Here is an 18,463-nt window from a genome sequence, read left to right on the forward strand (position 1 = left end):
AGATTATTACAGAATTTGATGACAAAAACAGTATTCAATGCTACTCAAAAGAAACAAACTATAAAGAAAAAGAATTATTTAGTCCAAAGCTATGTAACACCTCATTTATGACAGAAACGAGCATAAAGTCTTAAATTCAAATTGATAAGTTTACCTGATCTGAAATTTGCCACACTTTGACAGTTCCATCACAACTAGCTGATGCCTGCAGGAATAAAACAATAAATTTCTCTATAGTTACAGCCATAATACCATATGGAAACTGGTTCAACTGATAAACCAAATAGCCTTTTCATCAACTGTGTGAAATTTTCTGCTAATTCTCTTACAATTTTAAACATATTGAAGGAAAAAAAAAAAGAACAAAAGGAAAAAATGATTACCAGAAAGATGTCCTTAGGATCAAAGGAAAGACTTAAAACAGGAGCATCATGTCCTCGAAATGTTTTCTGTTGGCTGCAATCCATCACATCCACAACTTTGACTAGAAAATCACTATGAACAGTAAGAGTAATGTATAACGGACATTAATAAATACCCATACAAAAGCCTCTCCTAAAATCTATGACCCAAATATTTCAAAATCACAAGAGTAAATGTCATAATTTCTTTATAGCAACATGTAGAATTTGGCATCCAAATTTAAGGACCTACTTTTTAATCTTGCCCCATGAAGATACTAAAAACACAACTCAGGATTTCCCTTTAAAATACAAACACTTTGGGACGCTTGGGTGGCTCAGTCGGTTGAGCACCTGCCTTCGGCTCAGGTCTTGATACCCTGGTCCTGGGATCAAGTCCCACATCAGGCTCCTTGCTCAGCAGGGAGCCTGCTTCTCCCTCTGCCTGCTTCTCCCTCTGCTTGTGCTCTCTCTCTCTCTGACAAGTAAATAAAATCTTTAAAAAAATAAATAAATAAATAAACTACAAATACTTCCTAACTGGTTTCCTTAGTTATATCTTAAGCTTCTATTACTTATTAATTAAAGTCCCAACCATTTTTATTTTTAAGTCACAACCACTTTTAAAAGTACTATGTCAAGGGCACCTGGGTGGCTCAGTCGTTAAGCGTCTGCCTTCGGCTCAGGTCATGATCCCTGGCTTCTGGAATCGAGCCCCATGTCGGGCTCCCTGCTCTGCAGGAAAGCCTGCTTCTTCCTCTCCCACTCCCCCTGCTTGTGTTCCCTCTCTCGCTGTGTCAATCTCTGTCAAATAAATAAATAAAATCTTAAAAAAAAAAAAGTACTATGTCAGGGACACCTGGGTAGCTCAGTTGGTTAAGAGGCCAGCTCTTGATATTGGCTCAGGTCATGATCTCAGGGTCCCTGGGATCCAGCCCTGTGTTGGCTCCACACTCAGCAGGTCTGCTTGAGATTTTCTCTCTCCCTCCCCCTGCTCATGCACAATCTAAAATAAATAAATCCTTAAAAAAAAGAAAAGTACTATGCCTTTTACTTAACCTCAGCAATTCATTAGTTCCTTTTTTTTCCTATGACAAATAAGCATCAAGAGAAACAACAAAAATACTGACAGTCCAGGTTCTACCCGAAATTATTTTTAAAATTTCGTATCAAACTATCATGTTTCCCCAATCTTTTTCAGCATTTACTGTCTGCAAAGCAAGATATCTCAATTCACAAAGAAGCACAAGGTTGCCCTCAAAAACCTTTACTAAAGACTTGAATATAAAAATTAAGTGGGACACCTGGGTGGCTCAGTTGGTTAAACATCTGACTCCTGATTTCAGCTCAGGTCATGACCTTGGGGTTGTGAGATAGAGCCCCACATCAGGCTCTGCGCTGGGCATGGAGCCTACTTAAAGTTTTCGGTCTCCCTCTCCCTCTGAAGCCTCCGCACCCCGCAAAAAATTACGTCACACACACACACACACACACAGAAGGGACAGAAATGTCCTGAAAGGGACAGAAATGTCTTTCAGGATGGAAATGTCCTGAAAATGTAACCCTGAAGCCAATGAATGAGGCCATTCTGTTCTAATATTACTTTCTTTTCTGGTACCAGAGGACCTTACCTAGATCCTGCAGCAATTTTTGCACCATCCCCATTAAAGACCACATGGTTTGCATTTGTGGTGAACCGAGTCAATATACCATCTGGAACTCCTTCAGGAAATGTGTGGACTTGAATAGTATTATTGGATACTGCAGTGACCAATTTCCCATTCTAAAAGAAACATTGGCAAAAAAGTCCAAATCAATTGAGTCTTTCCACACTTAACAATCCTATAAAAAAACATAAAAACTTATAAATGTAGTTAATGTCAAGAGAAAAATCATCACTCAATGTACAAGTTTCCTGAAGTGTCTATTAGCAAGAAAAATTTACTTACTAACCTTTATGGAATTTAATTCTCCCTTCACCAGCCAAATTTGTGGCCTCTGGATTTTCATTTACTTCTGACAAGAAAATGATTTAAATAGTATTTTTATGCATCCCCAAGTGTCATGAAAGAGACTCAAGAGAGTTTTTCAGAGAAAAAAAACAGCTAGTCTCAGTGAGGGAACAGCACATCATACATCAACAACCACCATAGTGTTGCCCTGTGTTTCCATGATAAAATCATTAGATGCCTTTTTGGAATAGGTAAAATCTAGATGCAGAATCCATGGCTTCTCTTTAAAAACACTAAATAGGAAGACAGCAAGTAGGAAGATCCAAAAAGAATACACTTATAATGCTGAGCACTGTAAAACTGTTGAGAATTACTATATTGTACAACTGGAACTAATATAACACTGTACGTTAATTATACTGGAATTAAAAATATAAATAACTTTCTTAGAAAATAATAAAAACATTAAATAAACCAAGTTTTAGGATCTGAAAATGATCAGCAGACACCACTGCTCTGCATAGATTTTGGCTAAGAATCATAAAAGGTCAAGTATCTGCCCTAGAACCTTAATTTTATCACTTCTCTAGGAGGAACTAAGTCCTGACAGACTAAATCATAGTCTACCAACCATACATGCTCTGATAATTCATATGGCCAATTTATTGAGATTAAATGCTAACTGCCAAAGAAATAAATTACTCAAGTTTGTTAATGAATATCCTACAGCAACAGGTCTCAGTCTTATTTGCACATATAAGACCCTCCGCTTATCTACAGCACCTGCTCCCACTCCAACGGAAAAAGAACTTAGTAATACAGTGACATGTTACTATATAGAAAAATTAGGGAAGATACATACATCTGTTCAAGTAACAGTATAGATGATTCAGATTTGAACTATAATACATACTTATCTTCAATTACTGGAAAATTGGTGAAAAATACTGCTTATGCCTACATTGTAACTACTGTAAGTAATTAAACAATCCACAATACACTAAATCTATCATGTTGAAGCTAAACAACAACTTAAATATGAAAACAAGAAGAGAATTCAAGAAAAACTATAACCAACTCAAGACAACACTGATGATGCAGAGAAACTGCAGAAACACCAACTATTTGTGTTCATGCACAGGAATTTTGCAACCTGGCTGTGCTTTACTTGGCAGACAGATGTCTCAGTAGAATCTGACTAAGCCTCCTGTTAGATCTAGTAAAGAATTTTGGTAATTCTTTAATAACACATTAACTGGTCCTCTATTCATGTGAAAATATTAAAGTATTTATCTGTACTTACTCACCCAAGAGACCTGAATAAAGGACTTGCTTTGGAGTCAATTTCCAACAAATCTACTGGGAAACCACATCACTATCAGTACTTTATCAACTAGTAAAATTAAAAAAGAGAAAACACCCAAAGGATCAGGGATCAGGTCAGATCACTCTTCTCCCTAGTGGATTGAGAAGAATGGATCCCAGCACAGGCTGACTTGAGCTCCAGCCCACTGTGTCTCTTCCCAACTGTGTCATTTGACCTTCCTCAGAGCTTTGACTTTCCCAAGAATAAAATGGAGGTAATTTCACATATTTCCCCATATCTTTGTTAAAAGGCTTTGACAATGTACAATACTATGCAAGCATTAACTATTACTACCAGTTGATTCATCTCATTTTCACTATTTTGGAGAGTGATATTTTCTCCACTTTGTTCTCAAACAAAACACCTAACTGTACTTCCCTGTACCACTGACTCCAAAAACAGAAAGTATATTTATAAGCAATTATATTTTTAATGAAATCTGTTGTAAAATTGTCAGCTTCACATGGCTGTGTGGTAATGTCATTTCAATGAAGTACCATAAACTCTATTCCTAAAGCCAAAGAAAACATTTTAGCACAGACTATCAGACTTGTAGTTCATTGAATAATGGCCCCCAAAAGACATGCCTAAGTCCTAAGCCCAGGTACCCGTGAATGTGGTCTTATTTAGAAATTGGGTCTTTGCACATGTAGTAAGTTAAGGATCTAAATCTAGGGGCGCCTGGGTAGCTCAGTCGTTGAGCGTCTGCCTTTGGCTTGGGTCATGATCCCTGGGTCCTGGAATCGAGCCCGGTGTTGGGCTCCCTGCTCAGCAGAAAGCCTGCTTCTCCCTCTCCCACTCCCCCTGCTTGTGATCTCTCTCTTGCTGTCTCTGTCAAATAAATAAATAAAATCTTAAAAAAAAAAAAGGATTTAAATCTAATGACTGATGGCCTTGTAAGAAAATGGAGAGAAGATGTGAGACACAAAGACACAGAGAAGAGGGCAATGTGAAGACGGAGGCAGAGACTGGAGTGATGTATCTTCCAATAAAGGAACACTGAGGATAACTGGCAACCACCAGAAGCTAGAAGAGAGGCATGGAACAGACAGGGCTCAAAAGGAGCTAATCCTGCCCACACCCTGATTTCAGGCATTTTGCCTTCTGAACTATGAGACAATAATTTTCTGTTGTTTTATGCCACCAAGTTTGTGAAAATTTATTACAGCTGCCCTAGGAAACTACTACAAGACCACTTTTTTTTTCTTCCTTACAGTCTTTTCATACACAAATGCAGTGCATACATACTGTGGAAGAAAAATAACAACATGAAATTATTCTGGGCAGAGTGAGTTTCCCTACTCTTATGAAGTAATCTCCATTAACATTTTGGGGTTAAGTCTTTCTAACTTTCTTAAATACATTTATGTACATATATCCTTTATTTTAACAAACATAAGACTACACAATACAGGGGCGCCTGGGTGGCTCAGTTGGTTAAGCGACTGCCTTCAGCTCAGGTCATGATCCTGGAGTCCTGGGATCGAGTCCCGCATCGGGCTCCCTGCTCAGCGGGGGGTCTGCTTCTCCCTCTGACCCTCTTCCCTCTCGTGCTCTCTGTCTCTCATTCTCTCTCTCAAATAAATAAATAAAATCTAAAAAAAAAAAAAAAAAAAAAAAAAGACTACACAATACAGACTACTCTGCAACTCTTCATTTTTCAACTCACCGTAAATATCTTTGCAGACGAAGATATATAGCACTCACTCTTTTTCTGTGTGTGTGTGGCTACGTAGTAATACATTACATAAGTCTCCCAAAATTTATAAAACAGGGACGTCTGGGTGGTTCAGTTGGTTAAGCATCTGCCTTCAGCTCAGATCATGATCCCAGGGTCCTGGGATCCAGCCCCAGTCCGGGTCAGGCTCTCTGCTCAGCAGGGAGCCTGCTTCTCCCTCTTCACACTGCCCCCCTCATGTTTTCTCTTGCCATCTCTCAAATAAATAAATAAAATCTTAAAAAAAAATTTTACAAAACAAATTCTCTCCTGAAGGATACTTCAATTAGTTCTAACTTTTGCTATTATAAACAATAGTTTTACTAATATCCTTGACCACACAAATATGAAAGTGTATAAGAATTCCCTCAGGGTAAATAGCCAGAAATGACCGTGTGCATTCGAAGTTTGATATAAAGCATGAATTTACTCCCTTTTTTCTTTTTATTTGAGTGAAAGTGAGAAAAGGGGAAGGTGTGAAGAGCAGAGGGAGATGGACAAGAAGACTCTGCACAGAGCACGGAGCCTAACATGGGGCTCTATCTCACCACCCTGAGATCATGAACCGAGCTGAAATCGAGAGTAGGTCGCTCAACCACTGAACCACTCAGACACCCCTGAATTTACTTCTTAAAAAGCTCCCTAGGGGCACCTGGGTGGCTCAGTTGGTTAAGCATCTGACTTGATTTCAGCTCAGGTCATGATCTCAGGCTCATGAGATGGAGCCCTGTGTGGAGCCTGCTTAAGATTCTCTCTCTCCTCCCTCTGCCCTTCTCCCCGCAAAAAACAAAAAAAACAAAAACTCCCCAGTTACACTTCCAACAACTGTTGTGCAATACTATAAAATAACAGAAAATATTGGTCTCTGTCTCCCATTCCTGGCACAGAGTTTCTAAAACCCTTGTAATTTCCTAAGTGACAAGACTACTAGGAGCAGCTTTTGCTCTAATATTTGGTCTTTGATCCCAGTTCCTGACATAAAGCTCTTAAATCCCTTGAAATTTGATAGAAAAGACATTCCTAAGGAGGCAATTCTTGGTGGACTCCTGGATAGCTTCAGGATGAGGGCTGCTCATCAGAAAAATCAAACCATGATTAGAAGCTTGGAACTTTCAGCCTTATCCCATCATCATCTGGGAAAGGGAGAAGGGCTGGAAATGGAGTTAATAATGGCATAATCAAATTATGCCAATGTAATGAAGCCTCCATAAAAATCCCAATGGTATGGGGTTCAAGGAGCTTCCGGCTTGGTGAACACATCCCCATAACAGGAGGGTGGCGGACCCCAACTCCATGGGAAAAAAAGAGCCTTTCAGACCTTATCCTATGTATCTCTTCATCTGGCTGTTCACCAGTATCCTTTATCTATATTTCACTATATAATGAACTGGTAGGAGTGTTTCCCTGAATTCTGTGAGCTGTTGTAGCAAAAGATTGACTCCAAGTAGGGGGTCGTGGGAACCTCTGACTTATAGCCAAGTAGGACAGATGCTGTGGGTAACCTGGGGACCTACTACTTACAACTGTTATCTAAAGTGGGGGCAGTCTCGTGGGACTGAGCCCCTGACCTATAAGGTCTATGCTCACTCCTGTGAGCCAGTATTGGCTCCAGTATACTCCAGCCAGTATTGCAGAGAATTGCTTTGATGTAGGGGAAAAAAACCCACACATCTGGTGTTGGAAGTGTTACGAGGAAGGTAGTAGTGTGAGAGTAAAGGAAAAAGATGGGAGAGTGTTTTTCCTTAACAAATACTTACTTCTCCAAATCCTCACTATTACGGAATTAGCAATATTTTTCATCCTTGCCAATCTGATAGAAAAAAAAAATCCAATTGTTTAATTTGTACTTCTTTGCTTATTAGTGAAATTTAACTTGTATCTAATATATGTTGGTCATCTATATTTTTCCATCTGGGAATATATTTTCCATTATATATGACCATTTTATTTTTTTTAAGATTTATTTATTTATTTGAGAGAGAGCACGTACACGCATGCGAGAATGAGCAGGAGGGGGAGAGGGAGAGAGAAACTCAAGCAGACTCCACGATGAGCACAGAGCCTGATACAGGGCTCAATCTCACAACCCTGAGACCACGACCAGAGCCGAAACCAAGAGTCAGAAGCTTAACTGACTGCGCCACCCAAGTGCCCCTATACATAACATTTAAAAAAGAATATCGAAAGTATCTAAAGACCATCTCATTCATCTACCCTAATGAGCCTGAGTTTGAAAAAAAAACATGAATTCTGTGAAAATATTTTTTCTACCCAAATACAATACTCAAAATTCATCACAAATAAAAAGCTTAGTGGTTTTTACATACTTAGTTTGCAAAGGCCTTCTGAAAACATGTCTCCATTCTCCAAATAACCTACAGATATCACTCGCATATTTACCTTACATAAAACATTAGAAACATGAAACATGTATATGTCTTGAAAAAGTTAAAATATTCCTCTTTTCTAGTGTAATTAGTTGTCTAAATTAGTGAACTAAAAACCTGAAAATGCCATGGAGTTTTCTCTCAAAGGGAAAAAAAGGGAACATCTAAATCTCAAAAGAAAAAGTATAGTTTCTTGCAAATATCTTAATTAGTTTACCACTAATAAACCATTAATCACCTTTAATAAACCATCCAGATTTTAAACCCATTCAGATTCAGATTTTACTTGTAAAAATTTCAGGCAATTTATGGCATTATTATACATATTTGAATGTTATTATTTCATAAGAGAAACAAACAAAAAGTATATCTACATTCAAAACTTCAACAAAAATATTCTTCACCCATACATAAAAAATCACACAGCAGTATCATTTCTCATCAGTTGCTATAAATGTTTTTAATACCTTCAAAGCACATGAATATGCCTTTTCTCCAACGTTAATGGACTTAGGGTCATCATCATCCAAGTCTTCCCAAATCCTCACATCACCATCACTTCCACAAGTCACAATATAACTGTGAAGGAAACACACTCATTAAGATGTCGTTCAAGTTTCAGAAAAGAAAAAAAAAAAGTCACCCAGTTTCAGGCCTATTAATTTTTTTTGGAATACTTTATCTTTTTTCCAATAAAATCAAAGTGTTAGTCAATGTTTTCTCATTTTACATACATAAACCTCAATAACAAAGCCTGCTAATCTCCTATCCTATAAAATGAAAGGTGAATTTAATGTTCTCTCCAGTTTCTCCGTGGCATAAAATTCTTTATCTGTAATAATGTAAGAAAGATGAATGGGTAATTTTTGTTAACAACAGGGACAAAGTCTACCTTGCTCACCGTTGTGCCTCTAGCACAAAGCCATCTCTGACATATAGAAGTCTTGATAAATGTTTGTTGAATGAATAAGTGGATGGATATAAGAGCTCAATTATCCAAAGCTGATTATTCAAATGGCCATCTGTATCTCTCAAATCTTGTTTTAAACCCCTTGCCTTCCTGGTGCTTATATTCATTTGGTATGTGTCCTATCTGTATGTGTCCTGACACATACAAAAGCAAACAAAATACAAAAATACCATGGCAAATGGCAAAGAGAAGCTACATAAAGAACTGTAGAGGTTCATAAGAAAGGTGGTATCTACACTGGGAAGTCAAAGGGCAAGCAGGGCAAGTAGAACTGGATATGCTGAGATTGGTGAAAAGAGCAGTTCCAAACAGAGGAAACCACATAAACCAAAATACCAAGTTAGTAAAATATGAGGGAGTTCACTTAGAGCAGACAGTACAGGAAATTGAGAAAGAAAATGCAGATTGGGGGTCACCCTATTTACAAGGACCTTAATCCAAGAGTAAGGAGCTTGGACTCCCTTCTATAGGAAATAAACAGAAGGACCATTAGTCTTTTTGCCTAGGATATTTTTGTTTTTTTAAAGATTTTATTTATTTGAGAGAGAGCAAGAGAGAAAGCACAAGCCAGGGGGAGAGGCAGAGGGAAAAGCAGACTCTCTGCTGAGCAAGAAGCCAGAAGCGGGCTTGATCCCAGGATCCTGGGATCATGACCTGAACCGAAGGCAGACACTTAACTGAATGAGCCACCCAGGTGCCCCAGACTAGGACATTCCTGATTTATACATCCAGTTGGTTTAGAATCTGTCCTCAATTTTTTTTTAAAGATTTTATTTATTTATTTGACAGAGAGGGACAGAGCGAGAGAGGGAACACAAGCAGGGGGAGAGGGAGAAGCAGGCTTCCCGAGGAGCAGGGAACCCGATGTGGGACTCGATCCCAGGACCCTCGGATCATGACCTGAGCCGAAGGCAGACGCTTAACGACTGTGCCACCTAGGCGCCCCTGTCCTCAATTTTTTTATTTTAAGACATATTAGTATTGGGGCACCTGGCTGGCTCAGTCGGAAAAGCATATGACTCTTAATCTCGAGTTGTGAGTTCAAGCCCCATGTTGGGTGTAGAGGTTACTAAAAAAATACATAAATTTTAAAAAATAAATAAAATGTAGTATCTTCTAAAAAAATATATTAGTATTATTTGCATCAAAACTGGTTGGGTGAGTTTGACAGACCTCTTCTTTGCACTTCCAGCTTCTGCCATGATCTTGTTTAGTAGTGAAACATGTACAATGAATAGAATTCTCACTTTATCACATAGGTAAATCTGAAAGACAAATGATTACCCATCTCCCCATTCCAATCCTTTCTTGATGCAACACTACTAATACCTCCTTTCACAGACAACAGGTGCTAACAGACAAAAACCAAAGTGAAGTCAGTCAAGAGGCCCTACAGCGATTTCTTTCAGTCTTCAGTGGTGATGGGGTAAGTACCTCATATCGCTGTCCCTACTGAATACTGCTGTCCCTACTGACTATTTGGTGCCATCAGCCAGCCAGTGAGGGAGATGTAGAAAGTTGCAGCTGCCAGTTGGTAGTACTAATGGAAAATTAGAGTGAAATACAGTGGAATTAGTGAGAAATACATGCAAGAAATAGTTAAGTTAAATAGTTAAGTTGAGCTTTTAGAGTAGTCTGACTATCTTGACAGTGTTTTTGTCATTTACCATAGGAATAAAACTAAATGTTAATTTTATTGATTATGCCTTTTAATAAAATACCTTTCAGTAGCAACTAAAAAAAAGCTATCAAGTACATGTTAAACAAAAAATTAAATACTACATTTCTGCTTCTCAAGAAGTTGATAATGGAAATGTAACATGAACAGAATGTTAGTTGACGTTTATCATGGGGGCTGGAGTGATGACACCAACCACAGAAAGTCAGAAGAGACAAAATTCCTGAAGAAACCTGAGCATCTACTTTGTAAGTTAGTGATTATCTTGTGACTCCCTGAAAACCATGCTTCTACAGCTGCAGAAAGTGAGTCTGCATCTTGTTGGGCATGACTTTTCATAATGCAATACTGTCCAACAGAACTTTCTTAGAGAATGGAAATGGTCTATATCAGGCTCCTGAGCAATTAAAATGTGGTTTAAAATGTGACTCATGCAACTGAGGAACTGAATTTTAAATTTAGTTAACTTTAATTAAAATCTAAATAGCCACCTGTGGCTGTGGCTATTGTACTGAACATTCAGCATTAAAACAGATGACAGTGGATCTAAATTAATTTTGTTCATTTTTCAAGTTTTCTAATTTAAGTATGAAGTAAAGTTATAGCTGTTAATACGTTGTCTCCATTAGTAAAATAATTTTTCCATCAATTAAGTGATACTGGTTTTATCTCAATGTCATCAGAAGGTTTAAATAGAAAATCAGTCAGATTGATTCCAATAATGGTTTAGTCTTCTTCTCTTCAGCTCATGGAAACAAAGTAAAGCTTCTCGAAGTTTATTCTGTGGAAGCGAAACATCTATTATTGGGAATTCTATCTAACTTCATTTGAAAAGTTCAATGGTAAAGATAAAATTCTTAATTTTTACAGTAATACAACATTTTGGTTGAGCATAGCACTGTAGCAAAAACAATGTACTTACTGAATTTAGATATCTATGAAACACCTATGTACTTCAAATTCAAAGTATAATTCATAACCAAATGCACTGTGATAATGTACCAATCAAAACAGAAGCCATAGTTGTCAAATTTTGAGATCATTTTATTAATACCCAGGATAACAAAATTCTTTTAACAAACTGATATTAAATACATAAAAATACTTCAGCATTGCATAAGATGCTTTCTCTTCTGCCTATCATCAATCAGATTTTCTAAATATTTGAGCCTTTGAAAAGTGAATTTTTTTTAATCTAAATTCAATTAGCCAACATAGAGTACATCATTAGTTTTAGATGTAGTGTTCAATGATTCATCAGTTGCATATAACATCCAGTGCTCATCACATCAAGTACCTCCTTAATGCCCATCACCAAGTTACCCCATGAAGAGTGACTTTATAAAACCTAGGTGTCCTGGGCGCCTGGGTGGCTCAGTTGGTTAAAGCAACTGCCTTCGGCTCAGGTCATGATCCTGGAGTCCCTGGATCGAGTCCCGCATCGGGCTCCCTGCTTGGCAGGGAGTCTGCTTCTCCCTCTGACCCTCCCCCCTCTCATGTGCTCTCTCTCATTCTCTCTCTCTCAAATAAATAAATAAAATCTTAAAAAACAAACAAACAAACAAAAACCTAGGTGTCCTATAATGATGGTATTATTATTACTGGAAACAAGTTCCCTAAGTCTTAGTTGCATCTTGCTCAAAATCAGTTAACAATCTTTAATTTAAGCCTTCAACTTAAGGCTTTGAAGCTTTTAGTAAAACGCAGTTAATGAAAACAAAGCTTATGCACAGGAACATACTAAAATATATCCCTACAAAAGCAAATAAGAATTGAACAGAAGCGCCTGGGTGGCTCAGTTGTTAAGCGTCTGCCTTCGGCTCAGGTCATGATCCCAGGGTCCTGGGATGGAGCCCCGCATCGGGCTCCCTGCTTGGCGGGAAGCCTGCTTCTCCCTCTCCCACTCCCCCTGCTTGTGTTCCCTCTCTCTCTGTGTCTCTGTCAAATAAATAAATAAAATCTTAAAAAAAAAAAAAAAAGAATTGAACAAATTGTACATTAAAAGCTGAAAAAGTAAATGACATAATTTTGAAATTTGCTAATTGTACTCTGGAATATCATGACCTGTGAGAAGAATCTTCTGAGGGAAGTCCTTTTTTAATTGTATAAATTTATGTTCTATGCCAGAATATTACATTGAGTAGGCTTAAAATTTGTGAAACATTCAAAGAAACCACAGACAACTTCCTTGATGAATTTTGTCTTTAAAAATATTAAAGAACTAGGGGCGCCTGGGTGGCTCAGTCGTTAAGCGTCTGCCTTCGGCTCAGGTCATGATCCCTGGGTCCTGGGATCAAGCCCCGCATCGGGCTCCCTGCTCAGCGGGAAAGCCTGCTTCTCCCTCTCCCACTCCCCCTGCTTGTGTTCCCTCTCTCACTGTCTCTCTCTCTGTCAAATAAATAAAATCTTTAAAAAAAAAAAAAAATTAAAGAACTAAAAAAATAAAATAAAATAAATTTTAAAAATATTGAAGAGCTTACTATTGAAAAAGGGTACTCTGGATACAGGTGGAAAAAAAAAAAACCAGAACCTGTAAAAATACTGAAGGTGAAAGATTTACCTATTTAAAATAAATTTTTAAAAATTAAGACTCTTTCAGGGCGCCTGGGTGGCTCAGATGGTTGAAGGTCTGCCTTCGGCTTGGGACATGATCTCCAGGTCCTGGGATCGAGCCCCATGTGAGGCTCCCAGCTCAGTGGGGAGTCTGCTTTTTCCTCTCCTACTGCTTGTGCTCTTTCTGTCTCTCTCTCTCTCCAATGAATAAACTCTTTAAAAAATTAAATTAAATTAAAAATAAAAATAAATAAAAATTGAAATTTTTCCACTTAGTAGAATTTGCTCTGAGCTTACCAGGTATGTGAGAACCTAAAGAAAGTATTTTCTGATTGAAAAATATTATGGTCTAGGGACACCTGGGTAGCTCAGTCAATCAAGCATCTGCTTGAGGGTCCCGGGATGGAGTCCCCATTGAGCTCCTTGCTTAGCAGGGAGCCTGCTTCTCCCTCTGTCTGCTGCTCCCCCTGCTTGCCTGCTTGTGTGTGTGCTCTCCCTCTCTCTCTGACAAATAAATAAATAATCTTTAAAAAAAAGAAAAATATTATGGTCTAAAAAAAGAATTAACTGAAGGTCTCACTTTAAGGTCTTACCATAAATGTAACTCTGAGGAAGACTGCAGTCAATTTTATAATAAAAATAAAAAGAAGACTATATTGAAAAAAAATATATTTTTTGAGAAAAATATCAGCAACATCATGTTAAAGACAGGCTAAAAAACTGATTAAAGTACATGAATATGTACCAAAAATATTCTATTTATGTAAATGTTTGGATTATATGTTTAATGTTTAGAAAATCAATGTAAAATTTTTTTAATGTTTTAATCTCACAAATGTTTTTACAAAAAAATGTTTTGAAACAGTTTTTGAAAAGAAATGTTATAGATCTACCAAAACAGAATAATTTATCAATCAATCAATGATTTTAAAAACTGTAATTTTAACTCTTGAAATCCTTCTCCTCATCCCCAAAGGTGCCCTGGTTTAGATGATAAGAAAACCACTGTAAGTTTGAGTAAGAAAACCACTATAAGGACTAATTCTACCATGCCTTGATCCTCTTTGTGACATAACTACAAGAAGCCAATGATTATCAAGGCATTTCTCACCATCTGGATTCTCCAGCCTCACAGAGCAATGTTCTTTCCCTCATATGACCTGACCCTTCCACTGGGCCTCCTGAAATTCATGGTCAGGCACCAGAAAAATCTCTACATCCTCAGCTTTTTTCCCCAACATTTCTTCTGAGAACACTGCTTCCTCTTCAGCCCTCTTAAAAGGTGGCTGATTTCTCTTCTACATTCCTGTGGGGCCTGTTGATGGGCCCTCCTTGTATTTTATTACCACTTCCATTCTATTGCTACAAACTACTCGTAAAAAAAAAAAAAAAAGGACAAAAAAACTATCAAAACCCTAAAGAGAAATTTCCCATGTTCCCTAAGGATTTTTAGCACAAGGCTCATTGTCATTCTCTAACACTATTCCTATCATAATTCTTAGTATTTTCAGTATCCATGTAGACAAAACTATATACCAAACCTTGTCCTCCACCTCATCCCCAAACTCTCATGGTCATAGCATAGATTTTTTTCTTTATCAATACTGCAACTGCTTCATAATTTCAATTTCAATTATCCTAATCACTTATCTTTTCACCTTAGACCCTTAGTATCCTAACTTCAACAATTTTTTTATTTCTATTAGGATCTACAGTCTATTGAAACTACTTCCTCACTATCTCTCACTCCCTTCAAATTCTCACATCCCTCCTAATCTGGCTTAGATTCCAATCTGTCCTTAAAATCACTCCTTTGCCTCATCCTCAAACTCTCTGGTCCTCTTTCACTGTGTCATACTTACCTAGCAAAATCCCAACCCTGGTTAAATCCAACTCTATGCCTATTAATAAGTTTGCACTTGGGACACCTGGGTGGCTCAGTTGGTTAAGCGTGTGCCCTTGGCTCAAGTCATGATCCTGGGGTCCTGGAATCAAGCCCCACTGTCAGGCTCCCAGCTCAGCGGGGAGCCTGCTCCTACCTCTCCCTCTGCCCTTACCCTGCTTGTGCTGTCTCCCGGTCTCTCTCTCAAATAAATAAATAAAATCTTAAAAAAAAAAGTAAGTTTGCACTTGCAGAGCTAAACATGGCTAGAGAAAAACACCTAACTGGGTTGTCTGGTCTCACTTTAAATTCATGATCACAAACCTAAAGTAGGCCTTTAGTGCTGCCCAATATTCCAACTAATATTTCCCTAGGCCTTTCAGCTTCCCCTCTCTTCTAATCATCTACGTTCTCCCTATCCCACCTACATGCTCCTTCCCTCCACTTGTGAATTTGACCATGCTCCTATCTTTGGCCACTGTCTCCCCCTTGTGCACTATACTGTTGCCCCTCTCACCTACTGAAGGCCATCAGTCCAGCAATTCTCCCTCTTTCTATTCTAACATCAACTTATCCCTCTCTGTTGGATCATCCCCACTCACACATATACTGTTATCTCTCACCTTAAAACAAAGACCTTCCCTGACTTCACATTCCTATCCAACTACCCCTACTCTTAGCGTGTCATCCTCACTAACTCCAATTCCTTCCTTCCATTCTCTTGAATCCACTGCGACAAGGTTTTCATTCTTACCACTCCATAAAAAAAGCTCAAGATCATCCAGTGCCTCCACATCACTAAATCTAATGGTGGATTCTCAGTCCTCAACTTGACCCACCAGCATTTGACATAGTTTATTATTTCCTTCTCCTTAAAATGCTTATATTTCATTTGCCTTCTAGACATCATTCTTGTCTCTTGATTTTCTACTTTTCTAGTCACCTTTTCTTAGTCTCCTTAGCTGGATCTTCCTAACTTGGTCTCTAAATATTTTGGAGTGTCCCAGGGCTTAGCCCTTGAACCTTTTTTTTTTACATTTACTCCTTCCCTAGGTGATTTCATCTAAGTTCATAGCATTAAATATCTACTTATTGACAACTTCCACATTTAGATTTCCAGCCAGGACCTCAATCCTGACCTGCAGTAGGCATCAGCAAAAGATATAGTTTTCTAGGGTGCCGGGGTGGCTCAGTCGGTTAAGCATCTGCCTTCGGCTCAAGTCATGATCCCAGGGTCCTGGGATCGAGCCCCACATCAGGCTCCCTGCTCAGTGGGGAGTCTGCTTCTCCCTCTCCCTGTGCCTGCCACTCCGCCTGCTTGTGCTCTCTCTCTCTCTCACACACTCTCTCTCAAATAAATAAATAAAATATTTTTTTAAAAAGATATAGATTTCTGTCTTTAGCTTACATTTCTTCTCTTAGCTTTCAACCCATTTATTCAACTGTCTACATCTCTAGTTGATCTCAAAGAAATATTCCAAATGCCCAAATGTAAACTCATAATCTCCACCCTCATTCTACCTCTGAAATAAGCTCCTCTCCAAGCATTTCAGGTATCTGTGAATGGCACCATCATTTCCCCAAATGTAACATCCAGAAATACAGATACCTCCCTCTCCTTCGTCTTTAATGTCTGGTCCATCCTACTGATTCTACCTTTTAAGTATTTCCTGAATGTATCCTTTTTTCCATACACATCTTCTCTAGTCCAAGCTTCTATCACACTCCACCAGATTAATACAGATACCCAGTCTTTCTGCATCCACTTCTACTTCTCCAATTCATCCTCCATGTACTTCTCAAAAACAAGAATCTGATCCCATCTCTCTGCTTCTAATTTTTAATACATTCCTACTGCTTTTAGAATAAAAACAAGATTCCTTAATAAAGCCCAGAAGGTCCTGGATAGGATGCCCACCTTCACAGATTCATCTCTCATCAGCATCTGTATCACACTCTACATTTTGGCATCACTAGCTTTCTTTCAGTCCTTTGAGCATGGTCCCTACCCCCACTGGAATTTGCAGTGTTCCCTCTGTCTGGATATCACCACCACAACCTCACTGCCATCACCACCCCATCTCTTTTTACTCCCTAATGTCTCCTCAATGTTCAGATCTCACCTCAAGAAACAATGCCTTAGAGAAACCTTCCCTGCCTCCTCAAGCTATATCAACTTCCCTTCAAATATGCTTATCACTGCACCTATCACTTACTATTTCTAAACATACATTTACTTTTGTGATTATTTTGTGCTCAATATCTGTCAATTTAAAAAGACTTTAAGGTCAATTAAGGAATAGATTGTGCTTTGTACATACTGTATCTCTAGCCTCCACCAGACTTGACAGGCAAATATTTTTTCAATGATTGAATCAACACAGGAGTGACAGTGGAAGCCACACAACTGGATAGTACTGCAGAGGAATGGGACTTAAAAAGATAAAAGAGACCAGGGTTCTGGGAAAATATCACAATTTAGCAATCAAGGAGAGGAACTAAGTTGGAGAAAAAAGCTGTCAAAAGGGGGGATGGGGTAACTGAGCGATGGACATTAAGGAGGGCACATGAGCACTGGGTATTATATAAGATTGATGAATCACTGACCTCGACCTCTGAAGCTAATAATACATTATACGTTAATTTAAAAAATAAATTTTTTAAAAATCAAAAGGTTAAAAACAACAATGAAAAAACAAAACAGCATCACAAAAGCCAAGGAAAGAAAGATACAACACCAAAAAAGATAGAATGGGCCACTGAATTTGACAGGTAGGCAGCTAGTGATCTGACAAAATAATAATGTGGGACACAGAGAGGAAGTCAACAAAAGGAAGATATGAGGGAAAGGTCACGTTTTTCCAACTCCTCTGGAAGTAAGATTTTACACTTGCTAACTTTTTCGAGATACGAAAACTACAATGTTGGTCCGAATCGAACAATAAATCTAAGGAAAATATATGTGCCATTTTAGATTTCAGCCTTATTTCTCTCTATCTGGGTGAGTCATGTTAGACTGACTACTTTTCTGACATATAACAACAAAAGTTCTAATACACCCGAAACGTTCTTTTTGTTTTTCAAAGCACCTTACCTCCCCAAATCATCAAAGCAGACGTCTGTATGTCCCTCTGTATGTCCAAATCTCATCGGCTTCTGTATGGCAGGCATCTTTTCTTCTACCTACCTAAAAATGTTTTATAAAAGCTACTATTATTTCAAAAGGTGAGGAAAGACGGTGGCTGATGGAGAAGGGAAGTTAGTCTCCCGGCGGCCCCTTTCCCCCACCCGAGTGGCACAAACAAGATATAGTAGAGGGTCTGTCAGACAATACCCGGGAAAAGGGCACGCTTCTCTTCGGTGCGCGACACGGCCACCGGCAGCGTGAAGGAGTACTCACCAACGGGACCGACCTCCGCCACCGAGGAAAGGCGCGTAGCAAGCGTCGGCGCAGGTCCGCTTCCCGCGCTCAGGCGTGCTCGCTACACTGCGCCTGCGCCCGCTCGCCCACGCCCAGCGCCCGGCCGGACCGAAGTCGCCGGGTGGTGGCGTCAGCT

At 38.7% G+C, this 18,463-nt stretch overlaps 1 protein-coding gene across 4 annotated transcripts in view; it reads right to left on the minus strand.

Moving 5' to 3' along the window:
- Positions 1–18,432, minus strand: part of WDHD1 (WD repeat and HMG-box DNA binding protein 1) — a 59,355-nt gene extending 40,923 nt beyond the window's left edge. For 2 of the 4 annotated variants that reach the window (XM_045900903.2, XM_045900902.2), the window contains exons 1-6: positions 18,307–18,432; positions 18,001–18,093; positions 8,291–8,402; positions 2,033–2,184; positions 384–495; positions 155–205 (exon numbers count right to left, since the gene is read on the minus strand). In XM_045900903.2, the coding sequence (XP_045756859.1) occupies positions 155–205; positions 384–495; positions 2,033–2,184; positions 8,291–8,402; positions 18,001–18,077 (504 nt within the window). In that variant the 5' untranslated portion in view covers positions 18,078–18,093; positions 18,307–18,432. Of the gene's footprint in view, positions 1–154; positions 206–383; positions 496–2,032; positions 2,185–7,193; positions 7,247–8,290; positions 8,403–18,000; positions 18,094–18,306 lie in introns of those variants that run through there. The other 2 variants (XM_054513717.1, XM_045900906.2) reach the window with 2 other exon arrangements.
- Between the last annotated feature and the right edge of the window lie 31 nt (positions 18,433–18,463).

Source organism: Mirounga angustirostris, unplaced genomic scaffold (assembly GCF_029215605.1).
Source record: "Mirounga angustirostris isolate CCGP_5_RB_7025 unplaced genomic scaffold, mMirAng1.0.hap1 SCAF_9, whole genome shotgun sequence".
In the NCBI taxonomy this organism is placed as follows: domain Eukaryota; kingdom Metazoa; phylum Chordata; class Mammalia; order Carnivora; family Phocidae; genus Mirounga; species Mirounga angustirostris.